General features: G+C 39.0%; 1 protein-coding gene across 1 annotated transcript in view; it reads right to left on the bottom strand.

The window, feature by feature from the left end:
* Nucleotides 1-25,627, bottom strand: part of LEPR (leptin receptor) — a 34,618-nt gene extending 8,991 nt beyond the window's left edge. The window contains exons 1-13 of the mRNA XM_009320573.1: nt 25,588-25,627; nt 22,610-22,909; nt 20,803-20,920; nt 13,839-14,044; nt 12,081-12,226; nt 11,247-11,391; nt 8,362-8,658; nt 8,071-8,188; nt 4,832-5,031; nt 2,619-2,767; nt 2,215-2,371; nt 2,042-2,124; nt 358-574 (exon numbers count right to left, since the gene is read on the bottom strand). Coding sequence (XP_009318848.1) covers nt 358-574; nt 2,042-2,124; nt 2,215-2,371; nt 2,619-2,767; nt 4,832-5,031; nt 8,071-8,188; nt 8,362-8,658; nt 11,247-11,391; nt 12,081-12,226; nt 13,839-14,044; nt 20,803-20,920; nt 22,610-22,909; nt 25,588-25,627 — 2,176 coding nt within the window. The remainder of the gene's footprint in view (nt 1-357; nt 575-2,041; nt 2,125-2,214; nt 2,372-2,618; nt 2,768-4,831; nt 5,032-8,070; nt 8,189-8,361; nt 8,659-11,246; nt 11,392-12,080; nt 12,227-13,838; nt 14,045-20,802; nt 20,921-22,609; nt 22,910-25,587) is intronic.
* Nucleotides 25,628-26,389: the final 762 nt, after the last annotated feature.

Raw genomic sequence — 26,389 nt, 5'->3', positions numbered from 1 at the left:
ATGTCGGGTGTTCCCGAGACAAAGTAGATGAAAGATCAGTTCTACAGTAAGATTTTATTTTTCTTTGATTCATTACTTTATATTCTGCTAGTGGAGGGGAGACAGCCCAGTTAAAGACAACTCTTTTCCCAACCCAAAGATCATTAAGATTTTCATGCGATGGAAATTTCATTTTTTCAAATAGCTCTGTTGGTGAGCTACAGAATCGGTTTCCCATATACAGCTGAACGTATCATCATAAACCATTTTTTATTCTCACAAAGGGAATTTTATTACAAAGAAAGCTTTGTCCAAAAACACCACAAGGATTCCTAGCATTTTCCACATCTCAAAATGGTTATTAATTGGTGTTCTTACCTGTGCTCATTTGCTGTGATAGAGTTAAATTAAAATTAGCTGAAGAAACTCCCATTGAATTCATGGCTAAAACTGTAATGGTGTGTGTGTGTTCAGTCCATGGAAATGAACAGGTAGTGCCATTATCAACATATTCTGACCACGTGGTGTTTCCTGATGTCTGATGCTTTATAACGTATCGGCTCACACTGCACAATGAGTGATTCTTCATCAGTGGCTGCAGCAAACATTGGCATTAATTAATTTCCCAGTCTTTGATTTCAAAAGCAAATGTCATTTGGGCAGAAGGCACTGTTCCAATTTTAAGAAAACATGACCCAATGAAGACATTCTATAGACTGGCTACTGTCCTTTTAGCAAAGGCACTGTAGTCCATTTGAAGACTTAATTTCTTCTGTCTCTCTCTCTGAGAGCTGACACAGTTACTTGCTATCTTTCCAGTGAAGGGAGGGCAGGGGGCACAAGGAAATACAAACTTTCAGACTCCTACAGTAACTCACCGGTTTATGTTAGTATTTTTCAGGATTGAAAAAAACAGAACAGATGACTGTTTGCATACCAAACATGGACAAACAGGAACGGGCAGTCACTAAGGTACTTTTTTTCCTCTGTCCTGCATTAACCTTTTAACGTAGCTTTGCCCAGTTTACATGCAGTTGCAGTGGTGTTTATACAGGCAGCTGTCTTGGAGTCAGTGGCACATTCTGGTCAGAGATCTTGGTCAGCAGAACTTGGCAGCCGAAGACTGCAGCTCTCATTATAACTTACAGTCTTTGATTCCATGTTATTCTTTTTTCTGAGTATTAGAACAAACTGCATTTTAAGTCTCTGTTTCACAGCATTTGCATAACTAACACTGAAAGTGTAGGCTGACATGAACATGTCATACAGCATTGATACTTCAGCTGCATTAGTACAACTCAGACAGACAGGCAAGGCAGTTTGCAGCCTGCCCAGAGATCTGAGGGCTCTCCTAAAGTAGCGAGGACTGTAGGACTTCAGGAATAATGGGATGTTCCACATGGCTACGATGCAGCCCCACATGCAGTTCAACATGGCTGTGGCGCATGCAACCGGACCCGCGCAAGAACAATTTGACCGCAACCTCAGATGGGTCCACGGTACAAAAATCAGCTCACTTCAGAAGGCTGGCCTGCGAGCTTTCTAAGTCTGGAAACATGCCTGTTGCCACTGTATGTCTGTGCTGAGCCTCACCTACCTCTCAACCATCCAGAGCAATCACACAGCACCAGGAAAGTTTATGTCCTACTACATTACTACAAACTTGGTAACGATTAGGGTACAGAATCAGGTCGACGTGTGCCAGCTAGCTGCAGGAGAGATTACAGAGAATAAAAACAGAAAGGGGGGGAAGTAACAGCAACAGAAGGGAGTAAAGTGCAAGACAGGCTGACTGGGCAAAGAAGGCAGAACCATCTCACCTTGTATCACAGTATTACAATCAATATTCACCAGCAACCTCTACTTGCCTCTAGTATTAGCCAAGCAAGAGGCAGTAACACAAAAGAAGTCATATCCCAAGTGCCTTGCATATGAAGTCCCATAAACAGCGACGGCCCAAGTTTGCCTCCCAGGGCAGTATGTGCTTATCATGCTCCCTTTTTGGCAATTCTACCAATGGTTTTTGGATCAAGGTGAAAGACCAAAATGCAATTGTTCTCACCTTCCACAGGAGCGTAACATTCTTCTGCCTCCTTGCCGGATCTTCAATAATAATTCTCCAAAATTCAGGGCCTTGTAAGGGAGCTGCAAGATTACACAGTTTTGAAAGAACAGTGTCACACCTCAGTCTGAAACTGGACAGACCATCAGAGTGCAATCTGAAAGCACATGTACCTTTGATATCTTTTACAAGCGTATAGGCTGATCTGCTCCAGTTGCTCCAGTAACCTGATCCATCCAGTTCTCTGCACCGTACCTGAACAACATACTCAACACAAAGTTTCTGAACTTTTATCACAGCTGATCTTGGTGCATTTGAAACTTCATAAAGCTGTAACAGAAGTCAAAATATTTAGAGTAAGAACAAAAGGCTGTTTAGGCATCTGTTACGAGTCAAAAATTCCTGAAAATGAATCCAATGAGAAAGTGGCCTAATGAGTAATATTCCTTTGCTAGATAATGCAATTGCTTATAACCGTGATTCATTGCATGCCACAAATTCCACAAAAACCAGCTAACACACTAAATGACAACACTGCAACAGTCCATGCTTCAATCTAGATTAAAAAAGACAGTACCTCCCATGTAATTTCTTCCCTGTTCACAGCATACCGAATCTGAAATTTAAGATCATTGTTTGTAAACACTGGGTTTGTCCAGGTCACATTCAGCAGCCCAACATTCCTGGTGATTTCTGCTTTAACGTTGGAGGGAGGAAGCGGCTTCACTAGAAAATTGAAAGAAAAGGAGAAAAAAAACCAACTGTAATGGCTGCACTGACATTTCTCATTAAATCCAATCATCGTGGTTTACTTTCTTCTGTCCTGAGGGTGGCAGGTAATACATTGTGGCCTCTGCTACTCCAAGTAAAGCTGGGCTATAATGCAAACATAACAATTCACTAATCCAGGCTGGCTGGTCCACTCACTGCAGACAAAAGCATTGCTGACTGAGAAGGCAATGTTTGTCTAACAGGAAATTCATTCCAATTTCGACCCAAACTAAAATCACCAAAGAAAATCTTAAGTTGAAATATCAAAGTTTCTTACAGAATAAACATTTTATTAAAAAAAAAAAAAATCCATGGGCAAGTGTCAGTACATTTCATTTTAATTTAAACCACAATAGCTTATATTGGTGCTAGCACCTGGTACCTCCCCTGGTACAAACAGCAAAAGATACAGCCTGGCACTAATGGAGTGCACCACTGCAGAAAGCAGCGGCACACATGGCCCAGAAAGGCAGCTCCTACAAAGGACAGTGACAGACATTATGCAATGATTAATGGAAATATTATGTTAAGTTTTTATTTTAATAATAGGAAATACCACCAAAATTGAGCTGCTCCAGCAGACTGAACATGAATGTCACAAAGCCCTAGTTTGTTAACAAAGCAAAGTTAGAATAAACTTGTTTTAACTAATCAGATGGTGAGTGAGGAGAAAACAACAAAAAAATGAAATAAGCTTTAAATTTTGGGTGGTGCTAGAATGAGTCGGTTTTGTTTTACTATGATACAGAGCACCTTTCATCCAGAGTAGGTCAATTCTATTCATTGCTTTTTATTTAAAGTGATGACTTGAATAAACCAGACTTCTAAATTTCTGCTAGAATTCCTCACTGGGCAGAATCGTATAAAGCCGCCACCTTTCACCAAAGAGCAGACGTGCCCGACACAGACTAACACTACAGCTGCCATGCTGACAAGGTGCCAGGTTCTCTTGGCAAATTGTCTAAGCAGCAGAAGTGCAGGATCCCTACCCGCCATCCCTCACACCACCCTCCTTTCTGATGCCTGAGGCTGCCAATGGTTCCCTGATAATCAGTGAACTTGCTTTTCAAAAAGGCACAGACAAGCCTCTTTGAACTAGACAGGAGCAACCTTGAAAACCACAAGGCCACCAAATTAATAGTAATAATAGTAATGATAATTCCCATACCCCACTTAGCTATAATGCACTGAACTTTGCCTTTCCTTCCTGTGACGTTCATTTTTTCTTACTCTGTTTAAACTTTGAAATGCAAAGGATAGTTTGGTTTAATTTATGTTCTCTGTATGCATCCTTCCCCACACACAATAGACGCATTTCATTCTGCTTTATTTCATGTAGCTCTTCTGTGGTCAAGCTGCCGTGTTTTCTCTCTACATATGTTCACATTTGTGTCCAAAAACACACGGTCCAATGAACGCTCTGAGTCACAGACCAGGTAAGACATGCTTGCACATTTTGCAGTGTTTGAAAACACTCTAATGCTGTTCCTGCTTCTTGCTTTTATACAAAATTAAGTGCTCTATGTGTCACAAAAGAAACTTTGCAAAAGCATGCAAAAGCGTGAACAGTCCCTATGATTTTAAATGAATATGTAACTGTGTAAGTAATACCTATAGTGCTAACACTGTATCAAAGTATAAACTTAACAACTAATTGAAGACTTCAGAAAAATTACATAACCAAGAACCTTAAAAATGAGACTGCCTTTTTAAATATAATACTTGCATTTTCTGTAGATGTCTTTGCAAAACACCCAAGAGGATAAACATGCAAAACTGGATGTTTCATTTTATAGGTATTAGCTGCAGTTACAATCTGCTCCTGCGCCAAGCAAAATGTATGGAAATAACATTTAAGCCAATGTCTTTTAGAAGACAATATCAAAGTTCTTGTGTTTCTATGTTCTTTCCACCATCTAATTTATTTAAAATGCTATGAAGAAGTACTTTACCTACACCATATAAGGAATGAAATCCAAGGTCACAAGTGAAGAAAGACGTGCACAAATCTTGACCTACCCACATCTGCTGGAACAACACAAGTTGGTGAGGATTCAAGTGTTCCTAGTAAGTGCTTAAACTCTATCCACATGGTATATCCAGATAAAAGAAAAATAGGCTGAAATGTGCACTCATAAGAATGATTCTTCTGCAAGTAGCATTCTTTCACCTCTGATTTTGGAGAAGTACTTGGAAAGTCAGAACAATAAATTCTGCTCCTTAAAAGAGGAAAAAAAAAAACATTCAATTAATACATTGCGACTATAAGCTGCTCATGGCATCAGTAAAATAGAACTCTGAAGGCAATTAAAACAAATGGTGTCACTGGAACCATCTGGGGTTTTTTTTACGATTATTTGGACAGATCTTGAACTTGAGTCTGCACTAAATGGATAAATAACACTGCAGTGTTACTCCTTAAAGCTTTGGCTCTTAGCCTGAAAAAAGTAGGACATGAAGGCTCTCCCCAGTGCAAAATCTTTTGATAAGAGAATAACAACAGGAAGAAACAGGTACAACAAGAGCAGACATCTCCAAATACTCATAAATCATGTTACTTGAGTGGTATGTATTAGCAATAAACATAGCAAGGCAGATCTCCAGCCAAGAAATTAATCCAGCCAGGAATATGACTTTCAAAATACCAACTGGTGTCCAGGGGAAAGCTGCCACATGGACCAATCAGAAATGTACAGTGAAGTCTCCAGGAGATGGAAATCGCATAAAAATATCCATTCTGGAGGGTGGTATTAAAATCCCACATACAGTCAGTATCGCATCTGGCAACACAAGAGAGGGGACATGGACTCTGGATAAAATGGCACCAGACATCTTATCGGTGATGGAAAGGGAAGTTTTCAAATTCCTCCTAAGCTTCTGCACAGCGCAGACTCGTGGTGAGAGCAGCCAGATAGAGTATTAGTTATTCAACTGAACCACAAAAGTTACACTTAGCTGAATCTCTCCTCTTCCTGTCAACGTAGCTGATACTGATTAAACTGTTGCCTTGTGCTTTGAAGGTTTAGCTTAGCAGCTAAACTTTGCTGTTTTTACAGGATGATCATTTCTGTGCTATTTCTGTTGGCAGCACTGACTGTAGAGGAAGATATAGTAACAACCCAACCAAAACAAAACACCAAGAGCAAAGCTATCACACCACATTACTGTAGAGCATTGGATTTCATCTGTAAAATGTGATTGCATCAGTAACTAAGAAGAACAGCTGTGTGATCCTGGAAAACCTGACGTGCCTGATGTCGATGCAACACATCTAACTTCCAGTTTTCATCCTGCGGACTTGTCTATGTCTAAGTAAATACTAGCAACTCCAGCATATTTATGGTGCCTCTTACAATCAAGCTTGGGCAATTAAAAAAACTGACCATTTCATTTGGCTTCAAGCTTGTAGACATTCAAGTTCATTTTGTATTTTTGTTCCCAAAATGCAATAGAATCTTATGCAAATGTGTTTCAATAACTATAAATTTTAAACATCTTATACTTCAACTTTTTGGTAGTCAGTACATTCATGTGGTCCCCCATGATTTCCACCCCTCCCCCTTTCAGACCTTACTATTAGCAAACAAACAACAAAAAAAAAGAACAAAAAGAAAGATCACAAAAAACAGTAGCATCTGGGAAGCATTTTCAGTCTGTATTAGCGTTCACTGTTTGATCTAGCAGGAACACTAACAAATGTACAGATACACTTCGTATTAGAAAACAACATTTTTAGCTAAACCTGAACAGTGAAAAAGTGGGAATAAAAAACATGGCAAGAGCAGCATGGTTTTTCTTTCAAGCTCCCTGCTCAGCAGGACACTCATTATATTCATATTTGTGAAGACAGTCGAAACAAAACCTACCTTAGCAGTCAGATAGTCACTAATCCTGCCCTGAAAGCCTCCACTTGAAACCTCAAGCATTCCCCCTATTACTTTAGTCCACAAAATGCTGAGAAATATTCACCTTGGTACTATGATAGTTCAAAACTTCAATCCACCTCCAACAGAGAAGACAGTCCAGCTTTCCAAAGGATTAGGCCCTCAGGGCTGATTTAAGCTTGTTTGCCAAAACTTTTGCACATCCAGTCCAGCAAAGCAGTAAAACTAAATATTTTTTTCTCAGGAAGGGTTGTCTGTCTGTCTGTCTCTAGTTTATGTAAAGACTAACACAGTTCTAGGAAACTCTCAAGCTCAATATATTAGTAACTCAAAGGGATTTTTTAGTTTCACGGTAAAACAATATTTTCACAGGCACTATTTGTGCACATGAATGAAGGTAAGGATGATCATACTGCTGATTTAACAATCAGTTTTGTATTTTGCAAACAATAATGTGCTTGCTCCATACCACACCCCAGTTCTCCTGCTCTGTCCAAAAGACAGGCAAAATTAAACCAACTGTCTGAAAACAAGCTAGGTCAAAACCATGAAAACTAAGAATTGCTCTAGCCACCAAAGATGCTACCTTCATAAAGCAATATGCCCTTTATGAGCTAAGATTTGATTCTCTCTTTATAAGCAAGATTTTTTCCATCTGGAATGAATTAAATTCCATCCCTATATTTTTATCTACTGTCTGTATATAGAAAAAAAAAATACAGAATTGTAGAAAAATTGAAGGTTGAATGGAGACCTCAAGAGGTCTCAAGTCCTACCTCCGACTCAAAGCAGGGTTAAAGTCAAAGTCAGGTGAAGTTGCCCAGGGTCCTGTCTGGTTGAGATCTGAAAGTCTCCAAGGACAGAGATTCTACAGCCTCTCTGGGCCACTGCTCCAGTGCTCAGTCACTCTCACTGTGAATGTTTTTTTTCCTTATTTCCTTATAATTTGTAGATACAAGCAACTAGAAGAATAATTTTTATAACTGATACAAGCAAACACATCTACTTTAAGATTGGCTGGCTTCCAAACTGCATCTACAGGTTTTACAAATGCTGAAGAACGTTGTAAATAGACTCCATGTTACATACTCAGGTATTAGGGACATGGTTTAGTGGTGGACTTGGCAGCGTTAGGTTAATGGTTGGACTCGATGATCTTAAAGGTATTTTCCAACCTAAATGATTCTATGAGTCTATCTGTGGTCCCCTTTCTGCACATGTAGTTAATAATTCTGCAGTTCCAGTGGGGAAAAAGTCCAGCTTACAGAAACTGAGCACATTTTACAATTACATCTATTCAGAATTCTTTGCTGTAATAGTATTTCCAGAGCAACGCTTTCCAAACATAAAGAGTGCATTAAAAGCTATACGTACCTGTAGTATCTTAACTGCAAGGAACTCCCCAGGAGCAATGTGTTTGGGTTTGCAGACCATCTACAAGTCATTTTAGTTAAGTACCCATCTGTTTCACATGTGATATTGATATTCACATCTAATTAAAACACATTGAAAGTTTATTAATAAAGATATAATTGTTTATACAAAAAACATGCATTACAAGTCATAACTGCTCGATAAAAGCTAACTGGAGTTTAAAATGGAAATATTCTGACCTTACTATTAAAATGCACCAAAATTGTAATTTAAAATCATCCGGAGTCTTACCTACTACATATAATTCAGCGTATCTATGATGACATTCCCTATTTTGATGACAACAGTACAATGCGTTATAGAAGAAATTTCCTCTAGGTTTTGTTGCTTTCAAGTTGAAAAGAGTAACTTTGCTTACGCGATCATTCACAAGTGTATATTGACTTTCTGGGATTTCTTCTGCTAAATTCAGCCACCAAACAATCTTCTTGGACACCACAATCTTGGTTTTGTTTTTATAGATGCAATGAAAGGAAACGTTAGAACCAACACTGGTCAGTATCTTAGGAGGGAAGTACAGGACTTCAGCTACACAGAAGGGGAAAAAAAGGAAAAAAAAAAATCCATTGAGATTAGAATCTGAACAAAAAAATATAAAAGCATATGTCAATAGAATATTATTATCATCCAGTTGTATTTCTAAGTTTCCTATTTCTTAATTACTATTAATGACTATTGGGGAGAGGGGCAGAAACGAGCCCTTGACTGTCTCCCCCCATAACTGATGTTTGTCAATTCTGATAAAAATAATCTTTAATATCCCTAGGCAAACAGGAATTAAATGAGCAGAAAAATCACTGGAGGGTACAGTGAAAGCAATACACAGCAGCACAAGGGAAACAGGGAATCATACGGGCTCCTGTAAATTAAATCTTGGGAAACTAGATTAACACTGCTGCTTTTTACTCAGCCCACTTTTTTAAGGCATCAGGTCAGCTTATTTAAATATTGCAACAAATACTTGCACCCTAGAAAGGCTTAGCTTCTGTAACTCATCTCACAAAGACATACACCACAAATTTTAAGATTGTAAAATTGTCCTCAAGTAGAAGTGAGAGAAGACCCAAGTAAGAGAATAGTGATGTTCAGGTTTGGGGAAAAAAAAAAAAAAATTAACCCTTTGAACCCTGCAAGGATGTTGAAATCATTTGCCAGCTGAAGCATTACTGTAATACTGGAATATATATTTTGAGAGAATGGCTATTCAGAATGGGGGGAGGGCAGGTTGAAAAAAAAAAATTAAAAAAAAAAAAAAATAATCAAGCTTCCAGTAGTTACTAATCCTGCTCCTATTGAAGGCAGCAGGAGATTAATGTCTCAAAAACTTGTTTACAATCTCAGCAGTGTAGTTAATTCCAAATGGTAGCAGTGATACAGTAAGTAATTGACCTAGGCATAAACACACTGAATTTGCAAAGCATGTAAAAACGCGTAAGCTCAGCCTCAACTGGTCAGGTACTTAGGGAAGCTACAGGTGCTATACCCTGCCAAAAAGGAAGAGTTTGCCAGAGGTCAACAAAGCCAGCATGAAAATCCTTAAAAAGATCAGGTTTGCTTTCCATAGTTCAGGAACCACGTCAGATATTTTTAGGATTTTTCCAAAATACAGGCCTTCTCAGGTAGTAGAGCAGACCTACAATATTGTCATTGTCAAAGACTTTCATATTAAATATAAATCAGAACATGAATGTACAAAAATGTAACTGCCTGATTTCAGTATTTCCTCTTCCGGTGCTAATGTGCCTCCGTGAACGCAAGGCAGCGTTCCTGTTACCAGCTGCTTCGCTGCTCCCAGCTGTGCGGCAGGCTCCACTGTTCCTCCACTGGGTCATCCTATCTTTGGCCATTGGAGGCCATATGCCAATTTGAGCTTCCTGCAGTGAAGGAATTAATCCCTCTATGCTGCCATCAGGTTTGTCACAACGGGATTATTTTGCTGATGAGATATATGTTTAATACAATTACATAGCCCATAACAGGATTAATAGAAAATAATCTAACAGTATCTATTGCACCTCTTTTACATCCATATTTCTCAATACACTCATAAACCCTTTCCAAAAATATCAGTATATGCGTATGTAAGAGAGAGAACGTGTATTTACCCTCAAAAATTTCTCAAAGCTATATAGTTCTATATATATATATGCGCACACACACTTTTTTTTAAATTTTTATATATATAGATATAAATCCAAAAGACTAAGGGCCAGTTAGGCCTCTAGTCATATAATCAGGCATCCTGTGTTTCATGCCCAATTGCCACGAGGGTCTGTGTATTTTCAGCTTGGAAAAGAGCTCCTTCTGCAAAGTTTAGTTCCTTCCTTGGTACTTGATTTAAGCACATACATCACACTATTTAGCATACGGTAAGCAGGTGTACATGTAAGCACCTAGGTAAAGCACTAGTATTGTCATGTAATAGTTCAGAGGATACCTGTGACAACACAGACCAAAACATTTCCAGTTAATCATAAGCAGAGCATGGAAAAATACAATGCAAAAAATCCTGAAATCTTTAGGCTGACCCAAAACAGCTCAATCTGCAAAGCAAATCCACAATCCTGATAACTGACCAAGGGTTTGCCAAACAAAATTTCTTTCCCTTCCTATATACTCTGACCACGTGTGACATGACTGTGTTCTGCGCTTTCAGTTCAGCTACAAAGCCTCATACTAAACTAAAAGTTAGAGAAAACGTTAGATGAAAAATCTTGCATTGAGTAGAGGTTAAACGCTGCCAACTGTCTTTTGAAATGGAAAAACTCTCAGAAAAAGAGCTTTTTCTGGGTCTGAACAGGTGCTCGGTGAGCAAGCAACGGGGCCAGACAAGGAGGTGTGATGGAGCTGACTGTGCAGCCTACATACATTAGTCCAGAACTCTTTTAATGCAAGTCTTGTACAAAGGAAAGAGCAGAAACTCAGGCAAAGCCATGCAGAAAGAGAAGCAGAAGGGGAAAGAACTTCCACAGGATTTTCAGCCCAACTCATGCATACTGTACCTCCCTAGATAACACATGCTTTCAAATATTCATTCCACAAAACAAAACAAACTGGGAAATCTGTTCTTTTCCAAAAGTCTATTTACTGCACATAAGCGACTGCACGTGACCTACCTCCCAAGTTGAGATTATACGGTGTGCTCCAGTCACTCCAGAACCCTGGACCATGATGATTCTTGCACCGCACTTGAACTAAGTATGAAGAACCAAGTAGTGTATTGTCTATGGCCAATGAGGTTTCTAGAGCAACTTGAACCATCTGTTGGATTATCAGAAGCCATTATTGTTGTAGAATGAAACAGGAAAAAGAAAGACACAGAGGGAATGAAAACAAATAGACTAGAGAGTAGTTTTTAGGTAGCAAGTTGGGTAAAAAAAGCTTTCTTCTTTAAATTTACTGTAAATTTGAATATGGTAGAGGTTGCATACCTCTGTGGAAAACATGTTATTTCATTATGGACTGCGAATTAACAGCTGCTTTTTATTCCAGAGCCAGTTGTGTGGGAGCAACAGAAAAAGCAATTCACTAATAAAAGCTACAAATATTAAATATATATGCATGTATAATGGAATTTAGGGTTTGCTGAAAGGAGAGCGCTTTGCCTTTAGATTTCACAGAATCCAGCATTTCATCCAAAAAGAAAGATGTGAGTTTGTAAGACCCAACGGGAGACGGGTCTTTCATCATTGTGTGGTGGCTCTCCTAGCTTAACAGATGTAAAGTCCAGCTTGCCAGCTCTACTACACTCTGTTGATGTTTACCAGGGTCTGCTGGACACACCAGCTCAGAAGAAACCTGTGTGCCGTGCCCAGCTCCACCAGACCAGCCATGTTGCTCAGCCCACCTTGCCCAAGGACAAGGAAGGTGGTAAGAAATCCTGAGCTCTGGAAAGGACCCACCGACCTGCACCACTCCATCGTAAAACGAAGCAAGCAGAGCTGACTCACCTGCCAGCCATTTTGACCTGAAATTGCAGAGATCTTCACTTCATACTGAAGTGGGTATGGCATCAGCACAGGGTCAGACCAACAGATTCTCACTTGACCTTCCTCTGTCATTTCCAGATGCAGGTTCAAAGGAGGTTCAGGCTTTACTGTGGACAAATTAATTGACAAGTTTACCACTAACCTTATTGCCTGTGACTCCTGGCGGTAATGGGTTTTTACCGATTCAGAAGTCTCTTTCATGCTTTTTCTTTAAACTCAGCTTTCCAGAGCTGCTCTACAGCCAGTGTATGACAGACTAACGTGTAGTATCACTTGGAAAAGTGCACCCTGGCACTGTTACATAGTTAGTTATCAGGACATGCTGTTTGACCTAACATTTGCCTTAAAACTACATTAATTTCTTGCCTTGGGCCATGATTCTCCCCAGTAACCAAAGCACTAACTTACCTGTTTTGCTGAAAAGGGGACTGAGAGGGATGGCAGTGCTGAGCAAAGCAATTAGCTCAGCTCCTTAAGAGATAGGAGATAATGTCTTCATACTGTACACAAAGAATTTATAGCTATTCAGATATTCCCATCCCTTCTACAGTGATTATGGCTATAAAAGAAGGTCTCCAGGAGAGCTACATTAGGGCAAAGTAAAAATGGAGCGTTTCAGAAATTTCCCACAAGGATGAAAAGAACTCCCTGGAGAGGGAAGTGGATGGACAATTTATAATGATGATTAGGATTACACTCACTCTTCCTCAGAAAAAGGCATAGCTTTTAAAACAAAAGTCAGTGAATTCTACATCACGCTTTTGTGACTCTTACAATACAAATGATGTCTGTTCTACTGATGCCACCTGTTCTACTGATATCATCTATAAGCAAGTACAACTCTACGTTACACAAGTATTCATAGCTTTACTTTCAAAATAATTTGTAATAGAGCTAAATCTTGGCAGAACATATACTAATATTATGCATTTTTAAAATACACTTCACTAAGCAGAACAAGCTAATTATGCCATTTTAAACACTGGCAGATGCAAGTCTGAATTTTTAATTTTTTCCTGTAGCATAATTCAAAAGCAGCATGATGATAAATGCAACCTCTCATCTTCAAAACTAGCCCACCCAGAGACTTTTAACTTATTCTGTCTGAAAAGCACATCAGTTTAGGAAGAAGTTTATAAAACTTTTATTTTTTTTCCTCACAGCTGACAGAGTCCCTGTCTTTTTGAAATTTGCCAAGATCTGCAATAACTGAGCATATTGAAGAGCAACACATATCAAATCCATAATGTCAGTATGGTTTTAACTTGATTAAATACAGAGGAATGTTTTCCCACTTGGAAAATGCTGAAACGGCATGCATAAGGAAGAAAGCATCAGGACAACAGAGCTGCTTGAAAGAAGAGGTAGTTTTCTTTCCTAACTAGCTTTAGGAACAGCTTTTTTTCCCCTCACTTTTTACTTTAAGTCCTCAGTAACATCGACAAATAAGCTCCACTGCTGCCCCAGACTCAGGTACAGAGCGGTCCTGATTAGAAATGAAAGATCAAGGATGTTGACAGCCTGGCCTTTGCTCAGTATGGTTTTGTACTAGAGCCCAGACAGGCATTAGGCGGCTAAGAAACGTGTACAGCACCACCCTGAGCAAGTGAGACAGCACCAGGAAGCCTTTTCCTGTTCTGTTTGTGCCCTCCTCCTCCAGAAGAGACATCCTGCTCTCGTTCTCCATTAAAAAAGGTTTAAAATATTGGTCAGGCTTACCTATAGCTGTGGGCTCGACTGACATCAAAGGTGACCATAGAGGTGTTTCACCAATCATCATCTTCAGCCACATGATGTAAGTGTAGTTGAGTCTCGGAGAAGGCACACAGCACTCACACTTGTCATACTCACTACAGTCACACTGAGCAACCATGACAGTCCCCTTTAGAGAGCTCGTAGATACATCTCCCAGTGAAAACTCTGATCTACAAGGAAAAAAACAAACATAAACCAAAACAAACCAGTATTTATTTCTATACTCTATCTCAATAGAGGAGGTTTGTCCATCTGGACATACCAAAAAAAAAAAAAAAATTAATGAGAAAAGTAAAAAAGGCAGTAATTGTAACCAATTGCTTTTACTTTGCTGCTTCTCCCTTTTTAAATGGTTTCCAAGTAAAGTAGTTAAGATGACATTATGAAAAGTATTCCTAATGTTTGACTTTAAAACAAATGTGTTACAATACTAGATGATACCTGTAGTTTGGACTAGTTTCTGATTCCTGATGGTAACTATTACTAGATACTTCTCAGGCACACAAAGTTAGTTTACTTTACAGTGGACTAATTGGCAGCTCTCTGCCACCCCCATAGAGATTACATTCCAATTCCTATTCATGAGGCACTGAAATAAAATCTAAACAATTTAACATTCCTTCCGGCTTCTGCTACAATTAAGCATTACAAGTAACATAATAATCAAAAACAATTAGTCAAGTGAAAAACAAGTTTTGGAATAACAAAAGGCTAAAGAACTCCACCATTCAGAACACTTTTTAATACTCATTTTCAACAACTTACAGTATTTGGGGGAAAAAAAGAGACAGCTGTGTCCTCCAAAAGTCTTAACATTGTGCAGTTAATTCCAAGATAAAGCTTTAATTATTTTTATGCACAGAGTGTTTGTCTATTAGATAGTCTGATGCTTTCTAGGAAAGCAAATTATTTACTCACACGCATTACTACTATTGTCTTGGACAAGACTCATGGAAAGTATTTAGTAAGTAACTTACTGCATTTTGCTTTTATCGCTTCTCAGAATAAAACTCATGAGACTAGTTTTGACTGAACGTTCAGATTTAGTTTCAAAGGGGGAGGGGGATTGCTTTTGTTGTTTTTTTTTCTTTCTATTAACACTCCTTCCTTGAGAGTTTAACATACACGGTTTTTGATTACATAATCCACTGCAAAAATTGTATGGTCTAAGATAAACTTTTGAAGTTTTTAACAACTAATAGCTGCACAGGCATAATATATGTTTCACAAACAGTTTAATCAGATTTTCTAATAATGTTATTGCAATACATTTTAAATGAAATAAATTACAAAGTAGCATATGCTGATACAAGCAGTCATGCACTATGTCTCTCGATGCTAGCAAATGTTTTATAGGATACAAAAAGAACATGCGCATTCATATTGAAATACAGGCCATCACATTTAGTTTATATCTCTAACACACGTACAGTTTTCCTTGGATCAACTTCAAGCAGCAGCATGAAGACGACCCATACTATTTCCCATATACACATTAGTACACAGATGCTTTTCAAGTATGTTTTACAGGCATTTTTAGAGCAATCCTCATGTGTATGATTACTCTTTTATACATGTTTTCAATCTCCATTGACTTTAGTCAAACTATTCTCGATTTATGAAATAAATACCACACAAGTGGGCACAAAGCTGCTTCTATTCTGAGAGCAACTAGCAGTTCCCAAAGTATTCTTCATTCTCATTTGTATTCCACAGACGTTCTTTAGGCTCTTTCAGACAGAGATACATGTTTATGGTGTACTGCAGGTATTCAGTGACGCAGGCCTCCTGAAGGTAGCGAATTTAATAGTGTGAATACTTTGTGGCCAAACTTCTCACAGCAGCAAAGCCAAGACAAATCCTGACAGTTAAACCATCCTGGATTCTTTCCTGCTTTTGACATTTCATCCTTACAAAAGAAGCTTATGTTTTGAATTGTTCTGAAATAATTTTGGAATTATTTCTGTATAGTAAGGGTTTTGTTTTACTAATTCAGAGAAAGGAATTGAAGTTAATAGAATAAGAACCTTTCTGTAAAAGTTTTAAATAGTTTTACAGTTGGTATGACTCATTGTAACACTGGAATTCAGGGACGGCAGAGAACTCTACATTGGAGGACAAGAAAGGACAAGATTTTCTGCTTTTTTTTGGTTTTAGTCAATTTGGTATCTAGTACATTTAATCGACTGTAGAGCACAGGGGAAATGGGCATGGTTCACCGATGCCATTACCATAATCTGCCCTACTTAAAAAAGAAAAGGTCGAAAACCGAGGAGAGGTTGGAAGCGAACAAAGGGCTGATGAATTATGGGGAAAAGCACGTGCAAATCATGCCGACTGGGACTGCAAGGAAACCCACAATGTACACACATGGATCTCCTTGAATCAGGGCCCCACTCCTCTCATCGTTCACTGATCAACACACATACATTATGGATCCACCTTGTTTTTAGGATACTCTTTGAAGCTGGTAACACAAGGATTTTCAATAACACAATGCCCTCATAGCACCTGTACCCTGCAGTAATGACCCCATAAGCTATGCAGGTTCATATGAATATGTAGTTTACATTTATTAGTGCTACAGTGAGTCAATACTGACATTCCTAAAATAATTTTTACCAGGACTCATAGACTTTAGGACACAAGAATTATGGAACCTTATGCTGATGGTATCTGGCAGACATACAGCTTTTAAATTACTTGGAATATTTTTGTTTTTATAGTTGTGGCTCCACCTCTTTCTCCTGAATTTCCTTTCAAAGACTTCGCAGAATTTTCTTTTAGGTTTCCCTGCCTTCTATTATTGCTTACAGATTTTATTAGTCTCAAAAACCCCACAATCAATCCATAAGAATGTAGTCTTTTCATCAAACTGTGTCTTTAATCCACTCTCGTACAGGGGAAAAAAATGCTAGAGAGCTCCTCCCCATGTTGTGTTGTGCCAGTATTGTGTTCCACAGGCCCCTTATTTGGGAGTAAACAGGCATGGGTTGTTATTCCTCCCTGCTCCCACCACACAAACCTTTTCATTTGTTTACTGTATAAGATGCTGTGTGTAGGAATGCAAGGATAACTGGAGGAAAACCCCGTGGCTCCATGCCAGGCAGGTCGTCTACCTCTTGTGACAGAGAACTACCAGTATTTCACTTCTATGCTGTAGACTTCTCTTACAGCTCACTACCTCTGCAGGCAACCAGCGCAAAGCAAGGGGAAAGACCAAGCTATGTTATCAGATGCCAGGTCTGCTCCCAGAGGAAGGTATGCAGATACTAAGAAACCGGATAACGATCTTTGCATTTCCACAAACTGGCAAGACACAGGGACTATCTCACAAAATTGATTTTAGGATAAGAGAATAGATCAATGGAGGACACGATCATGAAGGACCCCCACATCAACTTATTCCAAATTGCCAAGCCTGGGCTAAATGTATGAGACCTGATTACAAGCAAAGCAACAGAAAGCCAAAGTATTTTGAAGAACTGCGGCAGCCTAGGATTGCACGAGCAGCCTGTCATCTTGTTTGGCTGCAGATGGATCCAGTCACAGAATAACCATTGTCCCTAAACTGTAGATATTGACTTTAGAGGAGCTTATGCTTATAAAGCCCTCACAAGTTCAGGAGAGGTCAGTGCCTTCATTCAGTAGAACGAGAGGAGAAATTTTGGGTAAACTTAAAACAAAGCAATGGGCTATTAAAAACTGGAGTTTTCCATCAGACTTGCAGCACACTGAGGGAAGCTATAAATCCTGGTTCAACAAGCACTTTACATCACGCAACAGTGATCAGACCTAAGCCAGATCCAAATTGTGGTGAGGGGAAGGAAAGACATATATTATAAAATACATGAGTATATACTATGTCCCCATTCAGTTTTATAGTGCTGGCTGCTGGAATTGAAGAGATTTGTCTTGGCACAGACAGGTAAGCAAAAACCAGATAGGTACTAAGCATATGAACTTCTGTGATGGATTACCAGAGCCCACCTCTGAGATTCAACAGAAAACTAGTGAACTGGACTTAAGTTTTAACAGCTGGCAGAGAAGGGAGGGAGAATGTGCAAAGGCAATGTGACTTTTAAGCTGGAAACATGGGACTAAAGCATAAGACACTGCAGAACAGGGAAAAAAAAAAAAACTGCATGCCCTGAACCACAGAAGTAATTAACATTGCAACAAGGGCATGTGTCCAAGGCTTGCTTTTCTTTTCTACTCCAAGCACTGCACTTTTCAGTTGCGCACAGGTAGTTCTTTTCGTCAACACCTTAAGTTAACACCTCTTAAATGGTTTGTATTTTGGTGCACAACTCAACCATACTTCAGAAGGTGTTATTACTTATGCTAAATTAATCTGTGGCCCTGTGGTGAACTTTTAGACTTTAAGTTAGAAACTGCAGAATGTCTTTACTGAATTTCAATCAACTTCTTGCAGCTGGAACACCTAACTGAAAACAAAAGGTCAAAATTGTTTTACGAAGAAATACATGAACTTCTACAATTCCTCTAATTTCAGGAAAGGTACAACATCACATCTAGGTAGATATGTTGAGACATATCAGAAATAAGGTCACCATTGTAACTCTGCTTTCAATATTTCTATATACTGTGTTTGTGCAAGCGTTACCTTTATTAGGAATTGATGGAGCAAAGCTGTCAGGGTTTGAAGGATTTTCAATAATTACATCTCAATGTATTTGATATAGAGTAGCTCTAGGACAATACTTATTTGAACAAGCTGCCCCATTAAACTGCAGAACATCTGATGGCTGCCTAGCTCATGAGAGGATAACTCTCTAATGAAAGGTTAATGTTCTCCAGCTGAAGAAGGCTCAATGTATAACCGATGCACTTAACTAAGCCACCAGTCTTGAGGTAAATTGCATGATTTATCCTTAAAAACATGCAAGACTAGGCCCACAACTAAAGGAATACCTCACAGGTACTTCAAATAGGTCAGAAATATGAGTACACCCTATACATCACCATCTGCTGAAAGGGCAAATTATAATCAGTGCTCAAAATTAAACTGGGAGCATTCATCTGTGTCACTATGAAAGGATCCCTAAGGCTAAGTGATTTCAGCTAATGTAATTAACCATCAGGGTTTACAGCATTCCTAGAATACATACAACTGGAAAGATCATTCACTTTTGGTAGACAATTAACCTAATTCGTCTAATTAAGTTTCAGAATAATCTTTCCCCTCCCAAAAACATACTGCTAGGGAAGGTAAAAGCCCTATCACTACCCTTGCTTGAGCCTCTTACTGAATACTGTCATAACACTGTATTGGACAGAACAAAACATTTTCTATTCAAAGTAACTTGATATCATTTACAAGCAGGCAAACTGTGGATGTGTAAAATAAGAGGATACTTCTTTAATGCTGAAAAAAATTTAATGCTGAAAAATCTTTTTTGTTGTAGATTCTTCTAGGTCATTATTTTTGTACGTTGCCTGTCCTATATGTGAGAATTCTGGCTTGATCTCCAGACTACCAGGGAGTAACACATGCCAGGAATGCGTATTTTTAAAACTGGGAATGTTTTCAAGGTATTTTGGCTCATGTGAATAAAATGTTAAGGTATCAGCAAGCCAACAGGGAAAGCTGTCGCCTTACCAAAGTCTGAAACGCTTTCCTAGCTGTCCCCGAGAACATAGGGACCCTAAAAGAAAAATATTAATATGAAATCTGAGGAGTGAAACCAGTTCTCCAATGTCAGGGACTGCACTGCATCTCGCCTTTGCAGTGAAAAGTAATCAAATACAGAAATGCCACAAGGACTCTAGTGAGTCTATAGGGCCTGCTCTCATAAATTGCATGACACTTACTGAATTCCCTTCATAATACAAGAACCTCCTCACCCCAGATGGGACTTGAATCTGTTGTTCCACGGATGTTAGGCATACCAAAAAAATTCAATATAGAGATTACTACACTAGGATTACTGGCAAAGATTTTTCTATTGCAGTTGAGACTGGATGGAACAGAGGCAAATTCAGATCTACTTCTCCCACAAACACACATGTAATGGTATTTCAGAAATCAAAGTCATGAGGAACACGAAATGGGAACCCACTCAAAATCTGATTTCAGTTTTAAAGTATTATGTCAACTAAACAACTGTATTTATTACCAGATAATACACTTGCTTTATACCCTGACTACAGGGGTAATTTGTGGCAAGTGATATCTGTCATGCAGTTCTGGCTTTTTAAGTAGAAGTCGTCACCTGTAAATTCAGCTAATTCAACTATTTATGTTTAGCCTGTTTCCTAAGGAAATTAAGTCTGTGTGTTCATGCCACTCCTTCCAATCTGTCAGTAATCAGTGTGGTTTCAAAAGTGGAATCAAATAGATCTTTTTATGATCAAATCGGGCAGGTCATGTATACAAGACCTACTCAGCCCACAATCAGTAAGATTACCATCTATTACCATTCCAGGGAATATTTACCACAGTGGCAACTGCACAGGGTGCCTCTCAGAGGCAACAATGTGATTAGAGTAGCATTTGGCATTGTATTAAATGTTAAATAACATAATTACTTCAAGAAAGAGAACATTATGGTCAAAAGCATAAAAAAAGGTAGAACCAAGATCGCAGCTTTAAAATTAAGCAACTGTAAAAGCAAAGGTATTTTAGCAAGTCAACACTGATTTCATTAAAGCATTTTAAGAAACATGGAAAGGACAGAGGAGGGGGACTGTCCATTCCAACCATTTCTCATTCAAAGACAGAAACAAACTTTCCATATTGTCTTATCTAAAAGTAATCTTGGACAAAGGTACCTAACGTGTCATCTGCTTGCAAAGCTAATGCCACCACTGTGTTGCAAGCTTGAGAGGCCAATGCTGATGTTTTAGAAAATGCTTTCAGATTTCTAATGCTAGTAGTGACAAATTTAACAGAGTCTGTACTTACACAGCATACAAAAGATTAACCTTCAAGTCAGGTCTCAAGTACAACTTCAAAAACCGCAGGCTACAAACTAACAGGTCCAGCTTGCCTTTAATCCAACATTCAATGTTCCAATTTGAATCTAAACAAAATAAAGGCATTAAACATTTCCGAACTATATTAAAACAAAACAAAAAAACTGAAAAGCCAGGATAGAATTCACTCACAAAGAGAGGACAAGTAACAGATATTCATGAAGGTGAGGCTGGACCCCAAGCGTGCAAATGTTTATGAATAATCCTTGCTGAATTGGGCAACACTTAAAAGGCTAACAACCTGCATGATACTCAAGCTCAACATGACCCGGCAATGTGCACTTGCAGCCCAGAAGGCCAACCGTATCCTGGGCTACATCAAAAGAAGCGTGACCAGCAGGTCAAGGGAGGTGATTCTCCCCCTCTACTCCACTCTCGTGAGACCCCCACCTTGAGTACTGCGTTCAGCTCTGGGGCCCCCACCATAAGAAGGACATGGACTTGTTGGAGCAAGTCCAGAGAAGGGCCACAAAGATGATCAGAGGGATGGAACATCTCTCCTGTGAAGACAGGCTGAGGGGGCTGAGGTTGTTCTTCCTGGAGAAGAGAGGGCTGTGAGGAGACCTTATAGCAGCCTTCCAGTACCTGAAGGGGCCTACAATAAAGCTGGAGAGGGAATTTTTACAAGAGCATGTAGTGGTAGGACAAGGGGTAATGGCTTTAAACTGAAAGAGGGTAGATTTAGATTAGATATAAGGAAGAAATTCTTCACTATGAGGGTGGCGAGGCACTGCAACAGGTTGCCCAGGGAAGCTGTGGATGCCCCATCCCTGGAAGTGTTCAAGGCCAGGTTGGACGGGGCTTTGAGCAACCTGGTCTAGTGGAAGGTGTCCCTGCCCATGGCAGGGGGGTTGGAACTAGATGATCTTTAAGGTCCCTTCCAACCCAAACCATTCTATGATTCTACGATACTGCTGCATTCTAATTATTAGAGAAGGAATATATTTTACCTGGCTTTATGGACAAGGACACAAGGGGAAGAAAGAAATGAAGCTGCTGGTGCTGGTGGAAGGCTTTGCTACTGTTAACTGGTACAGCCTCTATGTGGCTGTACTGCGTACACTTTGTGCACACATACGCAGCTGTACTGCATACACAACAGCAACAAATTTAGTGTGGCAGTCTTTAACAGAGATTTATTTGTTCCATGGGACAGTTCTTGTAAAATGAAATTCTACTCTACTGAGGTCAATGAGATTCCTGCCATTGATAGCAGTAGGCCAACTGGCCAGTATGCTGCTCAGAGACTGTGGTTTACAGGAGAAGAAAAACAGTCTACGAAAAAATAATTCAATCTAATCCATGTACAGATATTTACTAAGGCATCACAATCCAGGCAGGAAAGATGGCACTTGCTCTCCATCTCCCCCACCTCCTGAAGGAGTTTAAAGCCCACATCCACAAAAGTATTTAAAATATTTCTCATAGCATCTAAACACCTTTGAAGATCTGGGCTTACATCCTCATATGCAGTGCTACATATTTTACTCAGCATTCCCCTAGGAAGACAGCCAACTATTTTTTTCCCTTTTGAATCTGTGTTATACAATGTCCTTCATCTTCCACTACAGAATTCTGTGAGGAAGGATTTTACCACACTATGTTGCCTGCTCTGGATAAAAATGAATATCCATTAATACAACCCACCCCCCTACCCCCCAAGCAACAAAAAACCCCAATCTTTTTTTTTTTTTTAAGAAGTAGTAACGCCTTATGCCCTTGAATGGAAAACCTACCTATTTCCTGAGAAGCAGAGATAATTATTTCTGAAGGAATAAACTTCCTTGCTTGCATGCTTGCTCTGTACAAAGAACAATCAATGTTGTTATCACTCCAAAGGCAACACAGAAAACTTTCTTCATTCATTAGCAAGGAAGGCTTGGTTTCGGATGCTCTCCTCAAACCAGACCAGCTTTCTACAACTCCGGCAGAGAAAGGACTCAAAAATGTCTCATTCAGCAGCATATAGGGTAACGTAAAGTTCCTGGGAGGAATCTGATGGACCATACAGTGGGCAACTGCCATTTGAAGAAGGTCTGCAAACATAAAGGCAAAGATATCGGAAATAAAAGAAAAAGTTCATATTACTTGACAATGAAAAGGGAGTGGCCACGTTATACAGAAACACATTCATTACATAAAAGTCAGATTATTTCCAGGGGCTGTTCTCCTCCGACTTGGAGACAAAATTACTAAAAACACTCCCTCTGAACTGATGTCACATCTGACAGATGCCAGCCTTCTCCCCCAAAGTCACTACACCTAACGTTTTTCTTTCTCAACCTCTCGAAATAGGTCAAGACCAAGACTGTCGGGGAAGCACCTCTTTGGGGTAAATTGGTTTATATTAATTCAAAATACAGTGAATCCTAAACCTAAGTTCACACACTATACAGGTATGAGTCTCATCTCCCCCTGCAGTGCTGGGACACTCGCAATCCAGCTCTTATAACATGGCTCCTTTACTGTAGAGGAAATAATCCCATTGTAAATGTAACATATAGTCACATTGTAACTGTTAAATACCAAAGAATAGTATTACAAGAATACATGACTGTATGTAACTACATAACCCCAGGGCATTATCTGGGAAATGAGATGTAGGAAAAGAATAATCTTTTCCGTCAGACTTAGATTCTTCAAAATAAAATTGTTCTGACCACATTTGTAGCTCTTGTTGGTAAGTCATAGCTTGAATTACGCTAACGATGATTTTGAGAATGATAAGCATGTCAGTTTTGGAAATAGCTTACTGTAAAACAGTGCATGAATTTCAAAGATTAAAGCTCTAGTTACAGAAAGGCATGTGGGTCATTTGTGCACTTTGCATTTAGCTTTTTGCTCAGTAAGGGCATAAATATTTTAAGCAGTTCATTAGATAGAAATTAATTCATGCTCTATGCCTTGCAATAGTCAAAATAAGAAAAAAAGAATTTCTCTAGGACTGTTTGATTAATAGCACATAAGCATAAGCTAAATAATACAAAAAAACAAAATGAAAGCTTTTAAAAAAAGTAGATGCATGCTACCTTAAAAGCAGACACTGTGTTACTGTGACGTGTGTTAAAGTGTTTCATTTTCTCTTTACACAGATTTTGTATTGCCAGAGTCCTGAAAGATTCTGCTCTTTCCTCCTCTCTCATTTAATAGAGTTTGTGCCTCTGTAAGTATCAGCTCCATTAGACCTCCTGGCTCCATGCAGAGGATTCAGTTGACTGAACAGACTATTGGTCCATAATACATGATTAAAAAAGGACAAATGAGTAAGTGGCGTGACTGCCTATGAAGCAGGACTGGTAACTAACATACTACCCAATTCAGAGAGGCCACTGCAGGGTGGGAAGAGATTCCTGCCAGTCATCTATTTTTCTAAAAAACAGACTCCCCCCTCGCATGTCACACCAGACAATCTCACAGGATTAACTAAATCCTATAAAGTCAAAATGTGTGCAGCTACTTACCTCTTCTGCAGAAGCATTAAAAAAATGATAATGCATTACAATACAGAACATTTAGCATAGGATTGCTGTAGCTCTTAAATGCCCAGTAATAAACTGCAGCATGCATTAAGAATGTTTTCCTGCTACAGGTGTAACAGTTTGCCCACAACACAGACACACGGGAGGCCGTCACTTACAGTTCTGTCCCTCAAACAGCAGCTTATTTCATGTCTGGGTTAACAGGGCTACAAAGATGCCAGCCATGGCTGTTAGTTTACCTGGAAACAGACCAAGATGGCCACTCGATAGATACACTGACTTTCAGTCATTACAGGCCATCAGATAGTGACAAACAGCTCTGAAGCCTAATGAAAACTCCCTGAGGCATCCAGGTTTTCTAATTAAAAGGTACACAGTATGTTTAGATTACATAAGCTATTTAAAAGAAGAATTTGTCAACAACGCAATATTTGATACGGAGTGGGTAAAGGTATGTATATAGAAAGATACAAAGAGATGCCTATGTGTGTATATAGAAAAGATATAGAAATCTAATGATTTATTCATCTTTTGTGAAGATGACACAAATTTTGAAACTAACTTCATTGGATTACAGCATCTGCTTTCTCCCTAAGCATCACCATCAAAAGTTTTTAAATAGTTCTTTTGTTAATCAAAAAAAGAAAGACAAATACCAGCTGTCCCTGAACAGTACAGACCAATATTGTTACAGACGCTTCCCAATTAGAAAACCAGTTTATTACATTCAACATTTACAGTTAATTGAGCACCCTTTAACAGCACTGCGCACATGAAAGCAGGAACATCAGCTACCTAAAAAAACAGAGCTCGAACTCAAAGTGACATCCTGGCTACACTGAACTAAACAGAAACTTTGCAGTTCTGATGGAACTGGGATTTTCCCTTCTGCTTTTGGACCTATTAGGGTAATAAAACAAATTACCCATGAACTTCTATCTTACCAAATTTTGACTGGGGCATTTATTTCAATGCGTCTGGACTCACCACATACTTTCTACTGATGTTTCCTGATCTTAAAAGTCTTGCACTTGCACTGCTTTTTGGCACAACCATGAGAGTGTCAACATTTCAATTCTGCACAATACTAACATCAGATCCTCTGTATATCCCAGTTGCATGTTGTGATAAGATACTAATCCAGTAGCATGACTTGAAACACCACTGTAAAACAGAAGCGGTGATTACTCTTCATTCTACATAATTTCTAAGAGACTTTTTTTTTAGTAACTTACCCAACAGCACAAACGTGGTCAGAATGATTTGCCAATACATCTTGTTTCGTAGAGCTGATCTGAAAAACATATAGAAAATTAACTGAGAGCTGATAATTATCAGTCTATTGTTTCATCAGGATTTCATTTTGGTGCACTTCAGTTAATTTGACACACCTTTGTAAGCAGAAAGGAAGAACAAAATCAGAATGTCATTTGAGAAAAAACCCCATTGCTTAGAATATCAACTAAATGTCAATACAGCTCTTCTTTCATCATTAGAACTATACAGCACCTCATTTCTCCAGGCTTTTGCTGATCATTGTTCACCTTCTGTGTTTGGTCATCTGAAAGGCACCACAAATCCAAAGAATCAAAGTGCCCAAGAGATACTCAATTTTCAAAGTGCAGCATACACAAAAGTACTCAGGCCCCCAGTTCAGCAGTGAAGACTTCACTACACTATACAGCAATATTTCAATAATGTTCTTTCATTTGTTCTTTTTGATTTTCATCCTATAGTCACATAAACTCTGTTAAAACCCAAATACAAGCATTTTTATATTTTTAAAAAAGCTCAGAAGATATCAGAGGAAAACATGCAGAGTTTGGTTGCCTTTGCGGTTAACCAGAACTGGAGGATTAGTAAAATTTACATATCAAGTCAGACAGAGAATGCTGGGGCAAGAATAAGCTTTGGGGAGTCCCTCCAAAGTATTCTCATTCCTTAAATATTTCTGAGAACAATTTCCTTGAGAACATCAACGTTGCCAAAAGAACTGGTGCCAATGCTGTGTAATCCACTGGCCTTTCAGTTTGGGGG

The sequence above is a fragment of the Pygoscelis adeliae genome, unplaced genomic scaffold, assembly GCF_000699105.1.
Source record: "Pygoscelis adeliae isolate BGI_AS28 unplaced genomic scaffold, ASM69910v1 Scaffold402, whole genome shotgun sequence".
Taxonomy (NCBI): Eukaryota; Metazoa; Chordata; class Aves; order Sphenisciformes; family Spheniscidae; genus Pygoscelis; species Pygoscelis adeliae.
Note: the sequence above shows the minus strand (reverse complement) of the source record. Positions and strands in the feature narration are given on the sequence as shown.